The sequence below is a fragment of the Rhinolophus ferrumequinum genome, chromosome 5 (assembly GCF_004115265.2).
Source record: "Rhinolophus ferrumequinum isolate MPI-CBG mRhiFer1 chromosome 5, mRhiFer1_v1.p, whole genome shotgun sequence".
Classification (NCBI taxonomy): domain Eukaryota; kingdom Metazoa; phylum Chordata; class Mammalia; order Chiroptera; family Rhinolophidae; genus Rhinolophus; species Rhinolophus ferrumequinum.
Window position 1 is genome coordinate 15,580,961 of NC_046288.1, and position 20,883 is coordinate 15,601,843.

A 20,883-nucleotide genomic window follows, 5' to 3' on the forward strand; every position below is an offset into this window, starting at 1 on the left:
GTTCTTCTTGTTCTCATTACTCTCCTAATTTAATGAGAAGAGAATGGGATTTGGTTTATAAAAGACTGTGGCAAAATCCCAGCCACCACCCCCCATCCTCTGGTTTTGTCTTTTAAAATTCCTTTTAAAATAGAGATGGAGTTTCTTGATGTTCCTTGGTCAGGGACAGCAGACAGCACTTGTGATACTGGATTATTTGTTGTCGAGAATCTGTTTCTGGCAACCAGGGTAGAATAAATAATAGCAGTCTTGGGAGGAGCTCGCTGGAAGCCGTTTTTACTGGGCTGACATGGTAAAGGAGGGCCCTTGTGTCAGCAGGGCCATTTCCATGGCGGTTGAAGCAGCTCCAGCACTTCCAAATGCTTTGCTGTGCCTGCTGCGTTTTGGGACGCGGACTCCAGAAAGAAGCTTTACAAAGGCGGAAGTCAATTGCTACAGAGTATTTACATCTCTATCAATTGTGTTTATAGCGCGGTCCAGGAGGTCCTTGGCAGAAACTTTGCATTTGTATGTGCTTGTTTTGGCTCTGGCCAGCCAGAGTTTAGGTGGTAAACACTCAGACCCAGGCCCAGAGAGGAGAAACCAACAGGACCACTCAGCGCAGCCTTTGAAGCCAAATCCAGGTACAGAGAAAATCCCCGTAGAATTGAATTGGTATATCTGGATGAGGAGGAAATGGTTAAGTCAGGGTGTCAGTCTCAGAATCCACACAACTACATTAGTGGTGGAGAAAGTTCTATTACAGACACAGGATCCTGGGTGAGCAAGCAAGCATTGGACATTTTCTACCAATAATGGTGACTGGTCTATGCTCTCAGCCAGTTCGCCATGTTCTAAGTGCCTCACACGTTTAATTCGTTTAATTCTTGTAACAATCTGATGCAGTAGGCTTTCTCAGAGTCAGCTGAAGCCGGGAGAAGGGAAACACTGTGTGGAAAAGGGGGGATTGGAACCCATGCCATCAAGAGGGGCTGCAGGCCCTGCTCCTGGCCTCGGAGTTATACTGTCTTGGAAATAAGGGAATCAAGATGTTATTCCTCCATTTTTTCTTCTCCTATGGACCCCAGGGATGCCTCCAAATTTTGTGTTCATTTGCCGTTATTCTCCTGTTGAGACTATCATTTTGCGAGGTGCATGCCTTGGTGTCCTCAGCAGTACATATCCACCTTCCTTGGTGTTACGCGTTTGTTGCTGTGTTCGGTATGGCTTCCTTCTATAGCGACCCTCTCATGAGGTAGGTACCGTTCATTAATACCTGGATTCTACAGATGGAGGCACTGATGCCCCATTTCCTGAGCCCCCGCTTCTTCCTTATCTGGTAAAGATCTATACCAAGTTTCCATTATGTTCCCGCTTTTACCTCAAGGAGCAATGCTCTGTCCTGTGACTCCTACAGTCTTATTCAAACCAAACTCTAGTCACCACAAACTTCTCCGACTCACCTTTTCTCCAAAGCCTTCTGCTGCCTGATTGCCTGCCTAGCTCCGTTTCTCCAACCAGTAACCACAAGGATGGGAAATGATGACGACAAACCAGGCTTTTGACATTTGCCTCCGCCTTTCAGAGACTGCCTTTGGCCATATTTAATATTGCACTGAGAGCATTTTTCAGACATAGCAACTGCTTAATGATAATATTTACAAACAGGAACGTCTACCTTTTATCATCTCAGATTAGAAGCTTTTGCTCATTCCTTTCTTTTAAAAAATTAACTCATACAAATACATTAAAGCCTCAAAAGTAATACCGAAATACATGTTCGCTGTGAAAAAAAATTCAAACAACATAGACCTGTATCGAGGACAAGACCCCTGTTCTCTTAGCCCTCCTTTTTTACAGTCCTTCCCAGGGGTGATTTCTTGTTAACAGTCTGGTTTTTATATTTACAGAACGTTTCCTTTGCAGATAGACATATGGTTTAAAACTTACCCTTGAGGAGATCCTCACACGGGGCCCGAGGACCAGGAGCGCCAGCTGCCCTTTCTGTGAGAGCCACAGGGTCACGGTCGCGTTGGGCTCATTCACCAGCATGGCAGGAACCTAGCAGAGTGCCTGGAACATGCCAGATGCTCACTCGAGATTTGGGAATGAATGGAGTGATTGACTGAATGAATAAATGCAGATTTGAGACACATAGCAGCTTACTTCTTTATTTTAGAAAATAGCAACCTCTGCTTTAAATATCATCTTTTGAGCTATTGCCATTTTCTCCCTTATTCAGATTCAAACTTCTCGATTAGTGGAAAGAAAAACAGCATCTCCAATATTGCAGCATCATGAAACAACTGGTATGAACTGGAAAACATACTTGGACAGAAAAAAAAAAGAACATCAGTGTCTATAAAATCTACTGTGATTAGGTCTCAGACTGATTTCCGGGTTCACAATTTTTTCATAAAATGACTGTTTTGTCGAGAACTAAAACAGAGACATGTGAGTGTTCTGATTTACATTTTATCTCCTCCACCTTTTAATCCACACTAGAAACTGTTTTTCAGCTTTATCTCTTTATACGAACGCCTTTTAGAAATGCTAGAAATTTCCATCAACAACACACTTACAAATGTGTGGGTTCCAAACAGTTAATTTTTGCCACAGTTCATATATAATTTCACTAGGTGGTTGTAGATTTTTTTGCTATGGCCAGGAAGAAAATTTAGAATTAGAAAAGAAAGTTTATATTTCAATAGAAATGAAATCACAAAAGTCACAGGGGTTGGGGTTCAAATCTAGACTCCCTGGGACCAGATATCTTTATTGGGGATCTTCTTTTGGGAGGGGAGGAAAACTTTTACAGGCAGAGACAGCCCTCTCCTCAACCTCTCTCCCACTGCTGTTCCAAGTCGGCTGGTAGCCCTGCCCCGTGTGCAGGTGGGGACAATGCAGCCCGCTATGGTGGTGGGCCGACTTACAATGCAGGCAGACTACCAGAGCAGCCCTGGCCTGGTCTCCTTCTTTTCCTAGCCTTTTCAGAAAGGTCTCAGATCGAGAAACAAAGCCTCAGATCCTATTTGCAATCCTCCTTCCTCATTCATATAATCTCAAGAAAAAGAAAAACACCAAACTTTCCTCATACTCATAATTCTAAAGCATGCCTAACTTTTTGAGCAACTGCAGATCCAAAGGCTTGTAATCTACCAACAGGCATTTATTTAGAATTAATGAACTTGGAGGTGAAATCAGGAAGACCACAAATAGAGGATTAAAAGTAAATTGGAATTATTACAAAGTAGGCCAGCTGAAAGACAGTTTGACATTTTTAAAAGAGTGGAAAAACATTAAAAAAAAAAAAAGAATCAAAGGAATCAAAGCAAAGTACTTCACTGTGGGTTCTCAAGACCCTTCGGGCAGAATTCAGTCACACCCACACTTGGTACTACGGACACTGGATCTGGAGGCATATGTTGAACGGTGACAGACAATAGCATGGTATTTCCAGCTCACGTAGGTCTCATCTTCTTAGCAGATGCTCAGAAGCCAAGGTCTGGATGTAGCCGATCAGTTGCAAATAATAGCTCAGGAATGTTAAGTGGCTTCAGGAGTCGAGTGGACAGCACGATTACCTAACAACAGGAGGGGCAAACACACCGCAGACAATTAGGGAAGCCAATCCCAGGTTATTCGATGATGAGACATAAAATGGAATATATTTCTTTGGGGGAAGGCACAGAGTGGGTAGTGTGGAGAAAAAGGCAGAAGGTGGTAGCTTGAATGCCACCAGATCTAGTGTCCTGGGTGGAAGGATAGCCTGTGGGACAGTGGGGTTGTGTCTGCTGAAACTTTCACAAACAGGCACTAAGAATGGCCCAGGCCAGCCACCTTCCTGCTGCTAAATTGAATTTGATCCTGCCGTTGCCTTTCAATTCAGTAATTTGACCTCGAAGTAGAGGTTTCTCCCTCCTCCCGGGAGCATGAGAAGGCACACCCCACAGGTAAATGTTGTGGGTGACAATGATGGTGACGGTACTAATTTCCTAGTACCATCGACTGGGCGGCTTAAATAACAGAAGATTCCTGTCTCAGAGCTCTGCAGGCCAGAAGTCCAAGATCAAGTCGTTGGCAGGGCGGGTTCCTTCAGGGGGTTGTGAGGAAGCATCCGGTCCATGCTTCCCTCTTAGCTCCCTTGTGTCTTCACGTTGTCTTTCCTCTGTGTGTGTCTGTCTCTGTCCAAATTTCCCCTTATTATCAGGACACAGTCACACAGGCGCCCTTATGATATCATCTTAAATTGATCATCTGCAAAGACCTATTTCCAAAATAAGGTCACATTCATTCGTAGTAGGGGTTTGGACTTCAACATCTTTTGGGAGGGGGACGAACTTCAACTCGTAACGATGATAATGGTGATATCAGCTAATATTTATCGGTTCTCATGATGTGCCAGCACTGAGGATGATCTCACTTAATATGCATTTAACCTTCGTAACCACCTTATGGAATAGGTACATAGAGTATTCTTATTTTTCAGGTAAGGAAAATAAAGTACAGGAAGGTTCAGTAACTTGTCCAAAGAAACAACAGAAAGTAGTTAAGTCAGGATTCCAACTCAGGCGAGCTGGCTGTTCAGTCACTTCGCCATGCTCAAGGGCTCCGGGCAAGGCCACTGTACTCTCCTGGTCCGCATGGACCTTTGGGCCCCTCTGGCCTGTCATTGTGACACGTGATCCTCCCTGCTTCCCTCAGGCTGGACCTTTCCTCTGGGGCGGATTTCTGTCTGCAGCACTGGGAGAGCTTGTTCCGCAGGGCTGGGCTGGGCTTGTGATGTGCTTTATGAAGACTGGCGAGATTTTGCACAGGCGGGTATTATTTACCCACTAGATGAGAAGGTGACTATGGGAAATGGGGAAGGAGGTACAGAAAATAATGGGATTTCCACAGCCCAGAACCGGAGCGAAGGGAATTGCAAGGCCGGCAGCAGGACCGGGCTCCACCTGGCCGTCCTGCCAGGTACCACTTCTTTCACTATCTCCCCTCTCACCCCCAGATTTGTCCCAGGTGTAACCAAACCAATGAATTTCCCAGGTTACTGATCAAAAACAGAGTCCACACTCGAATGTGGAGGCAAAGCAGATGGGGATGAAGTTAAGGGAGGAGAGGAAAAAAAGAAGCAATTTATAATTTTCTTGTTGTTGTTAAAGAAATGAGGGTTATTAAAAGTTTTCTGCTTAAAACAAAAATTAGTCTTTAAAGCAGCTATTTTATTTTTTCTTGAAAGAGAATTAACTTAAAAAAATATACGGTAAACGTCAGCCTAATCATATTTTTGGCAGAAAAAAATATACTGAAATCCATGCTTGCATTTTTTTCCTTGAGGGCAAATGATAATAGTTTGACGGCAGTGAGTGAATAGTAGAAGCCGCTATCATTCACACACATGGTGTAGATACCATGGCAACATGTGGCTTTGGAGAGGGTCTCCTAGGCCAACCTAACAGCTGGCGGAGAATGGTGACCCCCTCATTAGACACCCAGAGCCCAGCTCCACTGCTGATTGGCTATGCCCTGGGGAAAATCATTTCACTTGGAGACGCTATCTATCTATCTATCTATCTATCTATCTATCTATCTATCTATCTATGTATCTATGTATCTATCTATCTATCTATCTATCTATCTATCTATCTATCTATCTATCTATCATCTATCTATCTCAGAAGGAAAACTGCAGCCCCCAGCTCGCAGCATTGTGGCAAGACCTGCATAAGGTCAAGTGAATAGAGCACAGGAGGTGCTCAGCAATTGAGAGCTGCTATTTTATTGTGGTTTTGTGATTGGGTCATAGGTCTCTTTCTGAATCTTATGAAAGCTAACAACTCTCTAGAAAAATATGCTTCATGCACACTAGAAAAACATGTTCATACACACTAGATTCTGAATATGGTGTTAGGTGGGTTGTGTACAACTAGGATTCATAGACTACAAGTTAAGAAACCTTATTCAGATATTTTAAAAAACACATACATAACGACCACAATCCTTGGCACAGTCTCTGGTAGTGACTGTTGGGAGGTAGCAGAGGCCAGTGTAGCTGGGCTGCCACAGGCCCCTCTGTCCTTGGGACTTGCCAGTCCCCACCACCACGGCCAGATCCTCGGTCCTCAGTTCCAGTGCCAACATGGCCTATTCCTCTCTGGCTGACGTGGGGGCAAGTGTAAGGGCTAGAGCGAGTCTCCCAGGATGCTTAAGTCTTGTTGGCAGGACTGATGAACTTGAAGAGAAAAGGCTACAGACTCAGTGGATGCTGACCCTTCTAGAGCAATGATAACTGAGCCAAAAGAATCCATCACTCTCAGGTTGTGTGCTGGGCTTCCAGCCACAGCTGACAGAGACTCTGGGTTTGGTCGCCTTGACCGAGCTGGAACCGAAGACCAGGCCCTTCAACATCTAAACAAGCAGAGAGTTACACAGCATGTGGGCTGAACGCGAGGGTGTCTGGGGCCTGCTCTGTACAGGGCTGAAGAGAAACAGATGGAAAACAGAGGCAGCATATGAAGTAAGTTAGCGGGTCTCTGAGGAGGGGATAGAGCAGCACTGAGACCCAGGGCTCTTGCCTGATAGTTTTAGTATAGGCTTAAGAACACAGGCTTAGCAGTGTCCAGGTTGGGTGGGACCCCAGCTGGGCCACTGTCCGGACAGGTAACTCAGGAGAGTTGCTTAATCATCCTGAGCCTCAATTTCCTCGTCTGTAAAATGGGAATAGTGATATCCGCCTCCCACGATTCTTATGAGGATCAGATGTGAACATATATGTAAAATAGTCAGCATAATGACAGGCTCCAGGGGGCTTAAAATGGTAGCTATTATTGTCTCAAGCTATCTTCATCCTCTGCTGTATTCCCTCCATTTGGCTCAGAGCAGTCACCAGGGACGATGCAGGGGTGTAGTTTTCAGAGCCATCCTTCCCAAGGGTAAATCTGATCCTGTTACTCAGGGGCTTAAAATCCGTACCATCTCCTGCCTGCCCTTTGATAAGCTCAACCATCTTAGAGAGCATGTCAGGACTTCAGAATCTGATGGCTGCTCAGCACTCCACACCCAGCCCCTCGTCACCAACGCCCTTCACCATCACTCCTACGTTCTAGCACTGCAAACGGTTTTCAGTTTCACAACTGAAGCTTTGGAGACACTTCTTTTATCTGGAATATGAGGTCCTTCATTCTTTGCCTGATGACCTCTCAGTCTGTTCAGACATCACTGCCTCCAGAAAGCCTTCCCAGACCAGCCCCCACCACCAAGACTGAGTATGTTCCCATGGCTGTTGGTATCACCGTGTATTCCTGGTTTCCTTAACTGAGTCTTTTCATTTTCTCAGCACAGGGACCAATACATAGCAGGTCCCTGATGTAGTGAGTTAGTGAATGATTAAATGTATGAACAAAAACAGTAAGACAATAAAGAACGCAGTGAGTTTAGCAGTGGCCCGCAGGAAGTTTTCCTAGTAAAATACAACTCACATAGCTCTGCATAAATTTGTTTCAAATCAATTCAACTAACAACCTATTTGTCTAAAATTCCTATTTTGAACGAAAAGCAGGATTGCGCAGCTAACATTTCATTTGCAGTATAACAGTTGATGGTCCTTAAGCATTTTCACATCTTAGGTATCTTTTGATTTTTAGATTGCTTTTGAGCATTTTCAGAGTTGTTGTTTACACCAGGGTTCCCTGAGAGCCAGAACAAAGCCCCTAAGGCAGCCTGGGGCTCGACAATGGCACTCTGCTCTAGCTGGAAGGGGGACGGTTCAGTCTTTGTGTTCAGCCTGCCCTGAGCTCACGCAGGAGCAGGCCAGCGCTGCCGAGGAACCACCCTCCCTGGCTTTCTTTCCACTTCCCACTTCTTCAGTCCACCGCTATAATCTGTAAGTGCCAACATCTTCCGGTTCTATTTCTGCAGAACACAGAAGAGAGGAAGCAGGGCTGTCCAGGATTTAGATTCCATATACCTCTGATTTCTAACATCGTATATTGAAAGGAACAGGAGATTTCTTTTAAATGTGGGAGATTCTTCCCAGGTCAAGGAACCCACGTATACACACACACACAGTCACACACTCACACACTTGTGTTAGGTATAAAAGGTTTGTTCATTAAACCAGTGGGACAGTGGATTAATTAAATGGACAGGACAGAGCTTTCTGGAAAGCTCACTGTGAACCTCAGAGGTCAGTGTGCAGGGCTGACGAGGTTCTCCTAAGGAATGACAAGTGTGAGGTTTCAGATGGTCACCTCACCTTTGTCCATTCTGATGGCTTTTCAACAAGTAGTCACTTGATTCCTCTCCTTGGGCTTCCCAACAACTTTAGAATAACCTGGAGCCAGGTTTTACAGCCAGGATTCAGGTGTTCTGGAACCTCCAAAGTGCAAAATTGTGTGTGTAGGAGCACATTTCTGGATCTACTTTGTAAAAAATTACATTATCATCAACTATTCAGCCCCAGAAATGTAGAACCACATGAAAGGCTGGGTGGGCACCATGCGTGTGCTTGAGAAAAGCCGTGGATGGTGGGTCAGCTTGCCCACTTGGTCTTCCTGTTTCCTGAGCTGGCCTGTCCCTGTGTTTGCTGGGAGGGTCCCTCCCTGTTATTTTCCTCCCACAACCCCAGGCTCCTGCTGGCCTCCTGGCCACCATCCAGCGACAGAGTTCAGCCTGCAGAGCTGTCTGGGCATGGAGCCCCACACCAGGCAGCGAGAGAGTGAGACAGAGGCCAGTGCCAGGCACGCGCGAGTGAGGGAAGCCTGCAAAACCTCCTACACGGTGCTTACGGCTGTGTGCAGTAAGGGGGGGGAGTTGCCTTTTTGATCCCTTTGTTTTTTTGTTGTCAGGAAAGAGGCCCTTCTCCGGCTGCCCACCTTCTCCCACCAGCATGCCAACAACAACCCCAGACAGAGAGTGGAGAAAACACGCCCATTTTAGTGTGTGACAACCATCCTGTGAGAGGAGCGGGTGTGAGTGTGGCCTCTGGAGTCCACTGTTTCGTGCAACCCTTGTCACTTTTTCTGGATGTGCCTTGAATGGGTTCCATCCGTTTCCTTTGAAGAGCTGATCCCTGAATGCCGTGCCAGCCTCAGCTCCCAGCCTTCTCCTTCCCGAGGAGCCTGTGCCATGTGAAGGAGCCTCCCCTCCAGTGACTGCCACCACAGCACGCATCTCTGGCTGGAGTTTCCGTGTTTAAGGTCCATTGCTTACTATTAGTGTGTAAATTGCATGGAAGCAGGAATGTGTCTGGTTACTGCTCTATCTTCAGCACAAAGAACACTGCTCGGCAGAAAGTAGATGAATAACAACTAATCTAGTTTAACGGACATGATTGTAAGTTCCTGTACTTGAGTCCAAAGGACACCCACGTAGATACAGAATAGAGAAGACACGGATTAATAGCAATTGACACAAAAGACAGAGTGGTTTTAGCTGTCCATAATCTACACCAACAAGTTGGTGTGGTCTCCAGAAAAGTGACTTTTATCTATGCTGAAATAACACAAGCAAAGTTTCCAGTGTTCAATATTTGGTATCCAACGAATAATCGTAACACCCCACGCCAGATCCTGCTTGAGGTCCTGAGACTAAAATAGTAACAAGTGCAAAGTCCTGAGGCTGGAGGGGAGTAAGCAAGCGGAAGGGTGGTCTAAGGAGGGGAGCTCTGCCCCTGCAGGTGTCACTCCAGCAAACACCCAGGTAATCCACCTCCTTTGCAAATCTCGGAGATGAAGGGCACAGTGATAAAGACCCCCTTTTTGGAATCTTCCTAGGGCCTGTTAACTCTTCCGGGGAACTTTTCGCACAAAGGCGAGTAGCAGTCAAAGCTGCTGCTTAAGCCCAGGGTTCTTTGAGGAGCAGATGACTGCGCACGGGGTCAGACTGCAGCAAAGCCACTGCAGATGTGGCCTCTGTTGTCAAACTCAGGTCACTCGGCTTTGAAAACGTCTGCATTTTATCCTTTTAGAGTGGGGATTAACATGTCTGTCAGGCTGTTACAATGCATGACTGTTCTGAATCACTAAGAATTTGGTTCACCAGGTTAGGGGCGGCAAGAAGTGTGCTTTCTGATTTAAAAAAAAAAATTGCCTTGCTGAAAAGGCAATCGCTCATTAAATAGATCCTTAACAGTGCTGACGGAGAGGGTGTTCAATGAGGCAGAATTCACCACTTTATCAGAAAGGTCGCCAGCTCTGAACATGACACGTGACAGTCACAGCAGAAATGGTCCCCCCCAAGACAGGTCACTCCCTTGCTCGAGAATCTACTGTAACTCCGTAGACACCCGGGTCCCACTTTTCAGCTGGGTGTCTGGAGACCAACAGGGAGCAGGCCTTGTTTACCTCCCCAGGCGACCCACGCCAATGCCCAGTCAGCCTTCCTGCAGCCAATGAAGCCCTCAGACCACTGGACTTATGGAGCTCCTGCAATGTGCTCGGGCCTGGAAAACCACAGCCTTTGTCCTCAAGGTGTTTGCGTTTGCTTGAGGAGATGAGGCCAGCAGATAGGGAGCAGTGGGCAAGCAGTCAGGGCTGCATTGCAGACTATGGATTTGGGACGCCAGCAGAGGTGCAGGAAAGGCTTGGAACAACAGATGGGACAAGAAGACAAGAAGGAGGGCACACCTGGCCAGCTGCTGTTACTATCACCTGTCGTGGTCAGAGCTGGTAAAATTTCAGTCATGGGTGGAGATGGGAGACAAAGACACCAGTACCCCTGGCAGCCAGGCCTGGGCTGGCATCCCACCGGGTTTCTGTGCCGCTGTGAGTGGTCCCCTGCACAAGCCAGCGTCCCACCCGAAGCGCCACACTCACATCTCTGTTTTGCTTTCTCCAAACCATGGAAAGCTGCCGAGCTGCATGCAGAGGTAGCACAAAGCTGAAGACAAGCCCCAGGCGTGAGTCACAACCGGGGAGTGGGGGTGGGGGTCTATGGGAGGATGTCCCAGTCTCCCTGTCGTCCAGCAGGACACTTCCGCATCATGTAATACCGGCTGCTGGGGCCCCCAGAGGACTGACACAAGTGCCCACAGCAGCAACCATCTCAGTGATGTTCGCTTTTCTGGTTTTTCTCCCTCCACTGTGTCTCTTTTCTGATTCCCTCACTTCTGCTTCTGGCATTATTTCCCGTGTCAGCTACTTGCTCTCATGTCCCCGTCTCAGGCTGTATTTTGGGGAACCCACTAAGGAAGGGTTTTCATCTTACTGAGTTACAGGCTCCCCTTCCCCAGCCAGATCAGAGTGCACCAGGCAGGGGCTCTCCTTTTCCTGGTCTTTCTCCTCGGTTCCCTGCGGCCTCGTGCCAGGAGCCTCCGCTGGGCCCGCTCAGCAGGGTAGCCACTGCTCAGAAGGTTGATAATAACTGAGGCCACAATTTATTGGGGGTTATGGAGCAGACAATGTGCTAAGAGGCACGTTCTCTCCACTTGTCAGATTGCAGATTCAGAGCTGCCAGCCCCATTTCCACGTAACCCCCAGACCTCTTACTTGGGGAGTGAGATGGGGACTGACAGGAGGCGACAGAGGAGAAAGCTTCTACACTTGTCATTGTCTTAATAATGTGCTTTCCCCAAGTCCTCTCACCAAACCTTTAACTGCCCCAGTGGGGAGGCAGTCCTGGGAGTTACCCTTAATTATCTGGAGCCTGGAAAGCAGGGAAAACTCCTGAGTCATTTAGCGCCGATTGGACACAAGAGAATTTATGTAGAAGCAGGGAATAGGGACAATAGCGTGTTAGCCCTTGAAGCCCAGAGGCAGGAGACGACTGCAAAAGGAAAGCTCTCTCCCCTCCTTGTACCCCCATCAGGAGGACGCAGGCAGGAGAAGGTGACCTTAGCAGGAGCAGGTGGGAGAGGAGGAGCCGGGATGGAGAGGGGAGTTCTGGTCACCCTGAGAAAGGCCCTCCCTTCCCTTCCTCCCCCTGCCCCTGCCCCTGCCCCAGGACTCTCATGCTTATCACCAAACACTCCTTGGTACCTGGGTTCCCGGCTTCAGGGATAGCACGAGATCTTTGATCATTTTGGCTTCAGACACTGTGACTCCGCCCACCACAAACAGGATCAAGAGAGGGTGGTCGCTGGGATGAGGCCGGCTCACCTGCAAAACAAGCACCACCAGCGTCAGCGGGACCTCAGTGCAGAGCGCTGTGCAGCTGGGTGCCATGTCCTGGGCCCCAGGGCTGCTACCCCCACAGTGCAGAATTGAACAGCCCTTAGAGAGATTATGATTTGTTAGTGATCAGATGTGTCAGTGGTTTGTGAACCCACTGACTAGGAAAATGCGTAACCTGTCACCTTATTACATCCTTTTAAGTAAATATTCTATTGAAAGGGAAGTCCAAGGGGCTATTAAATAAGAAGAGAAGGGCAATTCCTTCCTCATCAGCCTTCAGGGCTCAGCATAAATGGGCCCTTTCTTTGTTACATAGCTCAGTTCATTTCCTGGGAGGCGCTTGCCACAGCCTGTGGTGACACTACTTGTTTGTTTCCTTCTTGGCTGTCTCCTGTATTAGAACACAAACTCTACAACGTGGGGACCTCGTCTGCCTGGTTCACTGCTGAATTCGCAGCTTACCCCATGCAGTTTCGGGCACACAGTAGGTGTTCAATAAACATCTATGGAATTGAGGACCAGTCAGAGCCCTGGAAGGTGGTGGTGGAGGGAAGAGATGAACGAGAGCAGTGCCTACCCTTGAGGAATTTACCATCTAGTGCAAACTTCACGCTCTTACCTTTCTGTAAACTAGCCTTAGCTGAGGGCTTACGTTACATGGAATCCTCCACTCAGGCTGGGGAGAATGCTGTCGTATGACGTCACCAGTGAGGCAAAGCATTATTATAAACTAAAATGAGAATGACTCACAGTAACCCTTCAGGAAAGGCAAAATGCACAACACGTTGATTTAGTGACTCATTGCACGGGACAAGGAACGGTTCCTGAAGAAAGCAAGTTTTGAGCCCAACCTAGAAGCCAGAGTTGGGGTGGTGAGGAGTGGTGGGAGAAGGGGTGAGAGCTACGTTCTGGGGGCTAGCGGGCACCGTCCGGTGGAGCAGGCTGGAGGCCCAGCCAGGACAGAGCAAGCATGGAGTCCTGACAGGAAGGATGCTGCCAGACGCTCACATGGCCACTGAAGCCAGAGGTGGGAGAAACGGGCTTCCACTCCAGCAAGGGGAGGGTAGACCGAGGTAGTGAGTGTGTTCACTCATGCACACTCTCTAGTGCACAAGACATGTTGGGGCCACTGGACCGTCCCCAGGAGGAGCAGGGCGGGACAACAGGCTGACCAGAGCCCTTTCCCTTAGCCCTGCTCCAACGCCTTTCTCAATTGGGTTCTTCTGGCTCCCTTCCCTAAACATACCCACTTTTCAACATCTTATTTTAAAAACACTTAAAAAGGTAATATATTAAGTGCTTCCAGTTACATAAGTTACCCATTGGCTTCTGGAGAGGAAGTTCAGAATGTAAAAGAAGGAAGGAAGGAAGGAAGGAAAGAAGGGTGGATGGAAAGAAAGAAGAGAGGGAGGAAGGGAGGGAGGGAGGAAGAAGGGAAAGGGGGAGAGGGGGAGAGAGGGAGAGAGAGAGAGATCTCTAAACTTTTTCCAAATGGATGGTGGTGAATACCGAAAAATTTAGGAAGCTCTCTATCTCTACAGAAAGATTCTAACGCCTCCCTTGTAGTTTCCTGCCTGCCCTGTAGCTCTCCTTCCCCTTGGTTGCACTTGTTAACTGTTTTCTTCTAGTCTCCATACCATACACCCATGACAATTCTGCTTTTGTCCCACTGTTCCCCTGGGATTGCTCTCACTGAAGTCTCCAAAGGCCCTCACGTGAAGGAGTCAATGGACACTTTTTTATCTTTGTTTAACTGGTCATTTCTATGGCATTTGTCACAGTTGATGACATCCTTCTTGGCTACCACAATAGCACTCTCTTGGTTGTGCCTTCTTTCTGTTTCTTCTCAAATTTCTTCATAGGTTCCTTTTTTTGGTCTGCCCCTTTAAATGCCGATGCTACTTAGGCCTCCAGCTCTGGCCCCTTGCTCTTTTCACGCAACGCATCATCCTTGAAGGACCTCGTCTACGCACATACCTTCAACAATCTTTTACTTACTTCCCAACTCTGTGTCTCTAGCTCGGACATCTCTATTGAGTGGACATCCCCACTTGAATGCCTCTTAGGATCCCTAATACCAACAGGTTTCACATTTGATGCAAGATCTTCCCCAAGTCTATTCCTCCTCTTGACTTTCTAACAGCATCAACACCTTCACAGGCACCTCAGCCAGATACCTGAGCGGCACCGTAGACTTTGCTGTCTCTTTCACCTCCCAGATCAAGTCCTTTTAATTTCCACCCCCTCACATTTAATGATCTCTCCTTCATCTCTTCTGCCCCTGCTCTGGTCAGGCTTTCATTCCTTCTTCAGTGGATTACTGCCACAGCCTTCTAATTCATCTCCCTGTCCCTGCTCTGGCCATTTCCCATCCAGTCTCTTCATTCCTGCCCGAGGAAGCTTTCTAAAATGCAAATATTTCTTACTGAATATAGTGAGCACTGGGCTAAATATTTTTGTGTATTATCGTATTCAATTCTCAAAACATTCTTAGGAGGCCAACACAATTAGTGTATTTTGCAGATGAAGAGATTGAGGTATATATACAATGACTAAATCATGGAACCAGAGGCCAAAGTCTGGAGGCCATACTTTTAACACCCCTCATCTCTAACACACACTCACATTCTCTCCAAAGAGTCTCATGATTCTGAGGATAAAGTTCAAACTCCTTAATTCAGTGTATAAAACTCTCATACCATAGCTTTGATTTATGTCTCTGTTTTTTTTATCCTCCACACACATTCTTTGCTGGAGCCATTCCCAGTGATTTGAAACATGTCTAAGGCAGGATATTTGTTTATTTGTTTGTTTTGGAACATTTTATTAAACATATGATACTTTACTCAACATATGCACTGAAAAGAGCATTTATCATAAGCATTCACGTCCATTTGTTTTCACGAAGTAAACAAACCTGTGGCGTCAGGAACCAGATAAAGAAACAGAAAGCCAGGACCCCGGAGACCCTCTCCTGGCCCCCTCCTGTCATTCCCTCACCAAGGGTAACTAACATCTTGACATATAACACTCGACATTATACTTTGCCTTTTTTACTCAACTATATGCCCTGAGATTTTTCCACGTTAGTAGGAAATATCTGCAGCCCACAGGCATCGGTTGGGACCCCACCAGTGGGTTTTGGCCTCTCCCTGTGCCCGTGGCATTCCAGTCATTAAATAGTTTGAATATCATCTGCACCCTATTGTTTAAGTAGTATAGACAGTTTCTACTGTGTAAAGTACCCTTGCCTTCCTTTCTTTACCTCCTTCCCTCTTACTCTCTTGAAAAAGCATCCTCTCCCTAACCGTCTTTCAGCTTCTGCCTTGTGACCTCTGCCTAGGCTTTGTCAGACTGGGCTGCTACCTTGATATACCTGCTGTCTTCTCTCCTAGACTGTAAGCTACTGGAGGGTAGCGACCAATCATATTTACCTTGGTATTTTGCGCTCTAAGCATTGACCTCGTTCAGGGTAACTAACGTTGCATAAATAAAATGAATGAATGAATAAATGAGATCCACAGGTTAGTTGGAGATGCCTTTCTTTTTTCATAGGTCTTTTAGAAACTCTCATTGCTTCACGTGTGTTCTTCCTAGCTGAGTAACTAACCCGAAGTTCCTTCCAGCCCTACAAACAATTGTTGTTTCTCACTTAATCCTGGCACAGAAATAAAACTGGCTCCAGAATTTCAAATGGTACGGTATGTTCCCGAAGACATATGGTTTCCATAAGAGAGTCTGGACTCTGAAGTACACTGTGAGAATCTTGGAAGGATGTATTGAAAAATGAAAAGGAAAAAAAAACAACAAAAAACAGTAACAACAAAGAACAGTACCCTGGGGCCAGAGAGTTGAGGGAATGCGGGTTTTGGTACAAATAGATGGGTCTGATTAATGCATGTTGCTATTTTTGTTTCTGTTTAGATTTCTGTTTTGATACCAGACTTTCCTTTTAGAACGTGTCAAGTTGGCAGGCGATTTGGGCAGTGGAGTCTTTTCCATCAGAATAACACATGCCTTATAATCCGCCACACACAGCTGAGTCCTGTTTGTATGTGAGTTCACGGCATAAGGCACTTTGAAGATTCAAGTTTAAGCATCATCACGGCCATTGAAAACGCACAGATTGATAAAGCAAGTCAGACTTGCCCCTCTTTCTTTCATTTTCCAAACCTTCTTTGGCTGTCACTTTAAGACCTCAGTTCTAGTCAGGGAAGACTGTTTCTCTCCACCATCCATCCCAGCCTTTGAAGCAGAGGCTGCTGAAAACGTCTCTGCAGCTGTGGGGCCCAAAGCGCTCTTTGATGTCCTGATTGGTTTCTATGAGAAGGGTTTCCGCTGCTTCCAGTTTCAATGGAGCTCTCTAGTTCTGGAAATCCCGCTGCCATTTCTCTTCCATTCAGTTCCTCTTCACGTGTGACTCACTTGTCCCTAGCCCAGACAAGGGTCAGGTCTCCCATTCTTCAACAGTGGGCAGGAAAGTGCCGCAGAAGCTTTGGCCTTACGGGCACTAGGCTCTGAGAATAGCCATGCTGACTTCGAAGGTGGCTTGGTAACGGCTTTCTCCCAGGAGGAATTAGTCAGGGCCAATGCCACTGAACACTTCATGTCTAGCCCTGTGCTTTTTACTTATTCATTCACCCATCCCATAACTATTGAGCAATGACTATGAGCCAGACACTTCTCTGGGCATTAGGGATTCATCAGGGAATGAACCAGAGATGAATCCCTGCTGTTGCAGAACTTATATTTTCGTTGGAGGAGAATGACAAAATCAGTAACTAAATGGGTAATGAAGCAAGGTGGTAAGTGCTATGGAGGAAAATAAAACAGAGGATGGGGCAAGAATCACTGTATGCAATCCTTAGACTCCATGAAGTAGGTAGAAGCTCCATTTCACAGAGAGACAAGTGAGGCTTAAAGAGGGGAAGTAACTTGTCCTCTCGTGTACTCCCACATCCAGTCAACACCCAGTCGTGTGGAATCCAGCAGGATTTCATCACTGCCCTCATTCCCTCAGCCCTCCCTGAGGGCTGACTCTTATCTCACCTTTCCTCTTCAACCTGATGCCAGCCTGACCTCATTTCCCCCTCTCTCACTGCTGCCAGGGCAATCTTTACAAACTATAAAATGGTTATATATTACTAAAAAACATTCAATGGCACCTCACTGTTTCTGGTCAAATTTCTATCCTCCAACCCTTCGTGATGTAGCTTCTGCTTATGACTCTGTCTTCATATTCTCCTTCTCCCCACAGGCCACTCTCAGCTCCAGCCACTTAGAACTGCCTGTAATTTTTTCCGTGTATCATGGCGTTTCAACACTTTGTTCCTAACTCCTACTGGTCTGACAACATTCAGCTCTTCTGGGAAGCTTTCTCTGACTCCTCGGTTGCTTCCTCCTCCTCTGTATCCTCACACGCCCTCCGGCACCCCACTTATCTTTCCTGCCTGCAATCCTCAATCTTCTTGTCCATCTCCCTAACAAATTGTAAGCTGCACAATGTAACCTATGCCACAGCAGGTAGAGTATCCAGTTTGCTTCTCTATCTTCCTGACCCACCACAGTGAGAAGCACACAGAGGCTGTCAATAATTGCTCACAGGCAGACAAAGTTCGTAGACTGCCAAAACCAAGTTTTTGGTTTTGTTTAATGATTCCTACCCAAGTCCATCGCACTAGAATTTATGGATCACATTTAGCTAATGTTAGACAAAAGTCAAACCCTACCTCATAGCATGAAGTATAATTAAGAAGAAGAAAATATAAACAATAGTTATAAATAGTGTTGCAAAAAGAAATTTCAGGATCTGTACTTAATCAACAAATACCAAGGGCTGAGACGTTTTCCTCTTGTCAGAAATACCATTAAGTATAATTGACCTAAGCCAACAGGTCGTGTCTCTGAGGCTCATTTTGTGTGGGGTGTTTCAACAATGAGGCGATGGACTAGATGACCTCTAGGCACCTCCGGCTCTCACAGCCTAAGGATCTGACATGGAATTTCACCTGAGGCTCCTCATTTTTGCCCTTCATCCCGACAGCATACTTTACCCCTGCTGTGAATGCCTCTGCAGGTGTCTGTCCAACCCACAGTGAACAGTGTCCCCAATCCCCGGGGTCATGGGGTGGCCTCCTGGCAGCCACGGACGTACAGCGTGATCCTGCCCCTCAACCTATGGTTGAATAATAGTCCAAGAATGGATCCCTGACCCAGGCTGGGCCAACTCTAGATCCTTCCCTAGAATCAAGACTTGACCTAAGACAGATAAGGCTGAATCAAAGCTGAACTCTTAAGATGAACCACAAACTGGGGCATCGCTCCCCAACCTTTCATTCAGCTAATATTTATAGGGAACCTGCAATATGCTGGGCACTGCTCTCAGCCTCTGCTGCCGGCCCGAGTGAGTCGCGCAGAACTAACTGGTTTCCCGATGGCTTTCGGGTTCTCAGTCCTAGTCTTTCCCAAGATGCCCTGCATTGCTGTCCTCGGGTTCCCTGAGACATTCCTTGGGCCTCACTGTAAGTTATACTTTCTTTGATTAAGTTAGTGTGATTTGTTGGTATTTTAATTGCAAAGGAAAACGTCTCCACTCTCATCCCCTCTCCACCAAGCAGGCTTTCAGGGGCTGCCTGAGCAGTTGTTCCCTCTCTCCCCGTGGGCCTTTTTCTATTGCCACCCAAGACAATGGAGCTCCCACAATAACTCTAGGAAAGGGCCCAGAAGCAATCACTGGGTCTGCTTAGACTCTCTTTCATAAATCTTTTAGCTTTTTCTAGTTAAGCATGGCCATAGAACACATGGAACAACAACAACAAACTTCTTAAAAAACACATATATAAAGAGGCAAAATGGCCTCGTGTCATTTTTAGATAAAACCCACACTCCTCACGCTAATTCCAGCAGAGAAAACATCTTGACAAATCATGTCCTTTAGTCAAAACAAGTTGGAGTCCAAACACATGGAGTAGATATAAAATATATTATTTTCAGGAGACTGAAATCCAAACCACAAATTCCAGAAACGCATTTTAAAAGTGCTGCCTATTAGACATGCTAGTTTTAAATTAAATTAACGTTGTAGTGAGAGGGGGGAAGGTATGTTTCGATTTATTTATTAGATCACTATCAAGCTTTCCTCTAAGTAGATCAAGGTGCTCCGTGAACAAGCATTTGGAGAGAAGACTTGGCTGTTGGAAGAATGTCAGGTTCTGCCAAAGCTGTTTCTCTCTAGTTGGAGCTCTCCCCTCCCCCAGGGCACTGCCCTTTGAAGCCGGCAGTTTTATGTGGCTAACCACAAGTTTCTCCACTGGCTGAAGAGTGCCTTTGGCTGACTTGAAACACTTTCTTAGAGATGCAGGAAGAATGATCTCGTGGGCATTCTTGCTCTTCTCCCCAGCTTGTCTGCTTAACTTACAGGGCTTGATGGAGAGAGCTTGGGAGAAGAAGGTCCTACAGCTCAGTTTCTTATCACTCACTCCTCTCTCAAGCCTTTTTTTTTTTTTTTTTTTTAGATTGATTATTAAAAAAGATTATGGGCAAACAGCAGGCAGGCCTTTCATTATCAAAGCCTTTTGGGACTCACTTCTTTTGAGAACAGGTCAGAAGAGTGAGTGAATTTTCTGTCCTCGAGACTGGAGGGCAAACTCTCAGAGTTAGCCAAACGCTGTCCTTGCCCGGCGGGACAGTCCAATGTATATTTAGGTAGAGTGCATACTGTATTTTCCCAAAGTGGCAAGAGCAATATTTTCTGCTTCTCATACTCTTGCTTACCTCCTAAGTGGAAGAGAGTATGTCCCTTCCCCTGAACCTCAGGTGGGCGTTTGTGACTGCCTGGACAGTACGGGAGGGATGCTATGTGGCTTCTGAGGCTTCCAACTGGCTCTCTCTTAGGATGCTCGTCCTTGGCACACAGCTGCCATGCTGTGAGGAAGCCCGGGGCACATGGAGAGGCACCGAGTCCCTTAGCTCACAGGCTGGACTTGCTGACCTTGTGAATGCGCCATGTTGGAGGTGAATCTTTCCATGTGGAGCTCTGCCCATTGTACAGATTCATGAACAAAATAAATGATCAATATTATTGCAAGCCAATGTTTGGAGACAGCCTCTTACGTAGTAAAGGTAACCAGAACAGGTGGGGGTGGAAGACTTCTTTGGACAGTCTGATGTATACTGGAAAGCATGTTAGATGCAGTATAATGAGAACGAGGTTCTAATTTTAGGAAGGGCAAAATCCAGCTGCTTTGACTTCCCTCTCACACAGGATTTATTTGATGCAGAGAATGTCAAACTGTCATTTTTCTTAACTTTCACTGCCTGCAGACATTTACATAAATAAGATTGATTTCTGGGAGCCACTTCCAAGTGTCTGGGATGGACGCCTCTAGTTCCCTACAGCATGAGGCTGGGAGGGGCGGCAGCCAACACTTGTGGAGCAGAGCACTGGCTCTGTCCCAGCACAGAGACCATGCTGCTGGTGTGTTCTGGGCAGTCAGGGCCAAGGGGTTTTGAGCTTCTGCCTCTGTGCGCTGGGTGGCCAGGGTCTGGTCGCTGACCTCTATTCCCTGGAATTGTCTTGTCATGGCACAGGTACAGAATGTCACCATCTCCCTACAGCTTGCCCCAGGAGGGAGAGTCTATATCCCCTGAAACTGGGGCGATCAACAGCTTGGACTCATGGTGGAGAAGAAAAAGGAGGTCCGGAAAAACACATCGCAGCCTTATAAACACGGCTTCTCATCGGCGCAACGACAAGACCACCAGAACTCCATGTTTTTCTGGCACGAGCAAATCACCA

The 20,883-nt window shown here is 46.7% G+C and overlaps 1 protein-coding gene and 1 long non-coding RNA gene across 2 annotated transcripts in view; one reads left to right on the plus strand and one right to left on the minus strand.

The window, feature by feature from the left end:
- The first annotated feature begins 271 nt into the window (after positions 1-271).
- Positions 272-3,141, plus strand: LOC117022448 (uncharacterized). Its single transcript, XR_004423052.1, has 3 exons — positions 272-623; positions 1,068-1,234; positions 1,906-3,141. It is a non-coding gene; the product is annotated as an uncharacterized LOC117022448 (long non-coding RNA).
- Positions 3,142-3,291: 150 nt separating this feature from the next.
- Positions 3,292-20,883, minus strand: part of SCFD2 (sec1 family domain containing 2) — a 374,115-nt gene continuing 356,523 nt past the window's right edge. Inside the window, exons 8-9 of the mRNA XM_033106522.1 lie at positions 11,952-12,071; positions 3,292-3,563 (exon numbers count right to left, since the gene is read on the minus strand). Of these exons, the coding sequence (XP_032962413.1) occupies positions 3,471-3,563; positions 11,952-12,071 (213 nt within the window). The 3' untranslated portion in view covers positions 3,292-3,470. The remainder of the gene's footprint in view (positions 3,564-11,951; positions 12,072-20,883) is intronic.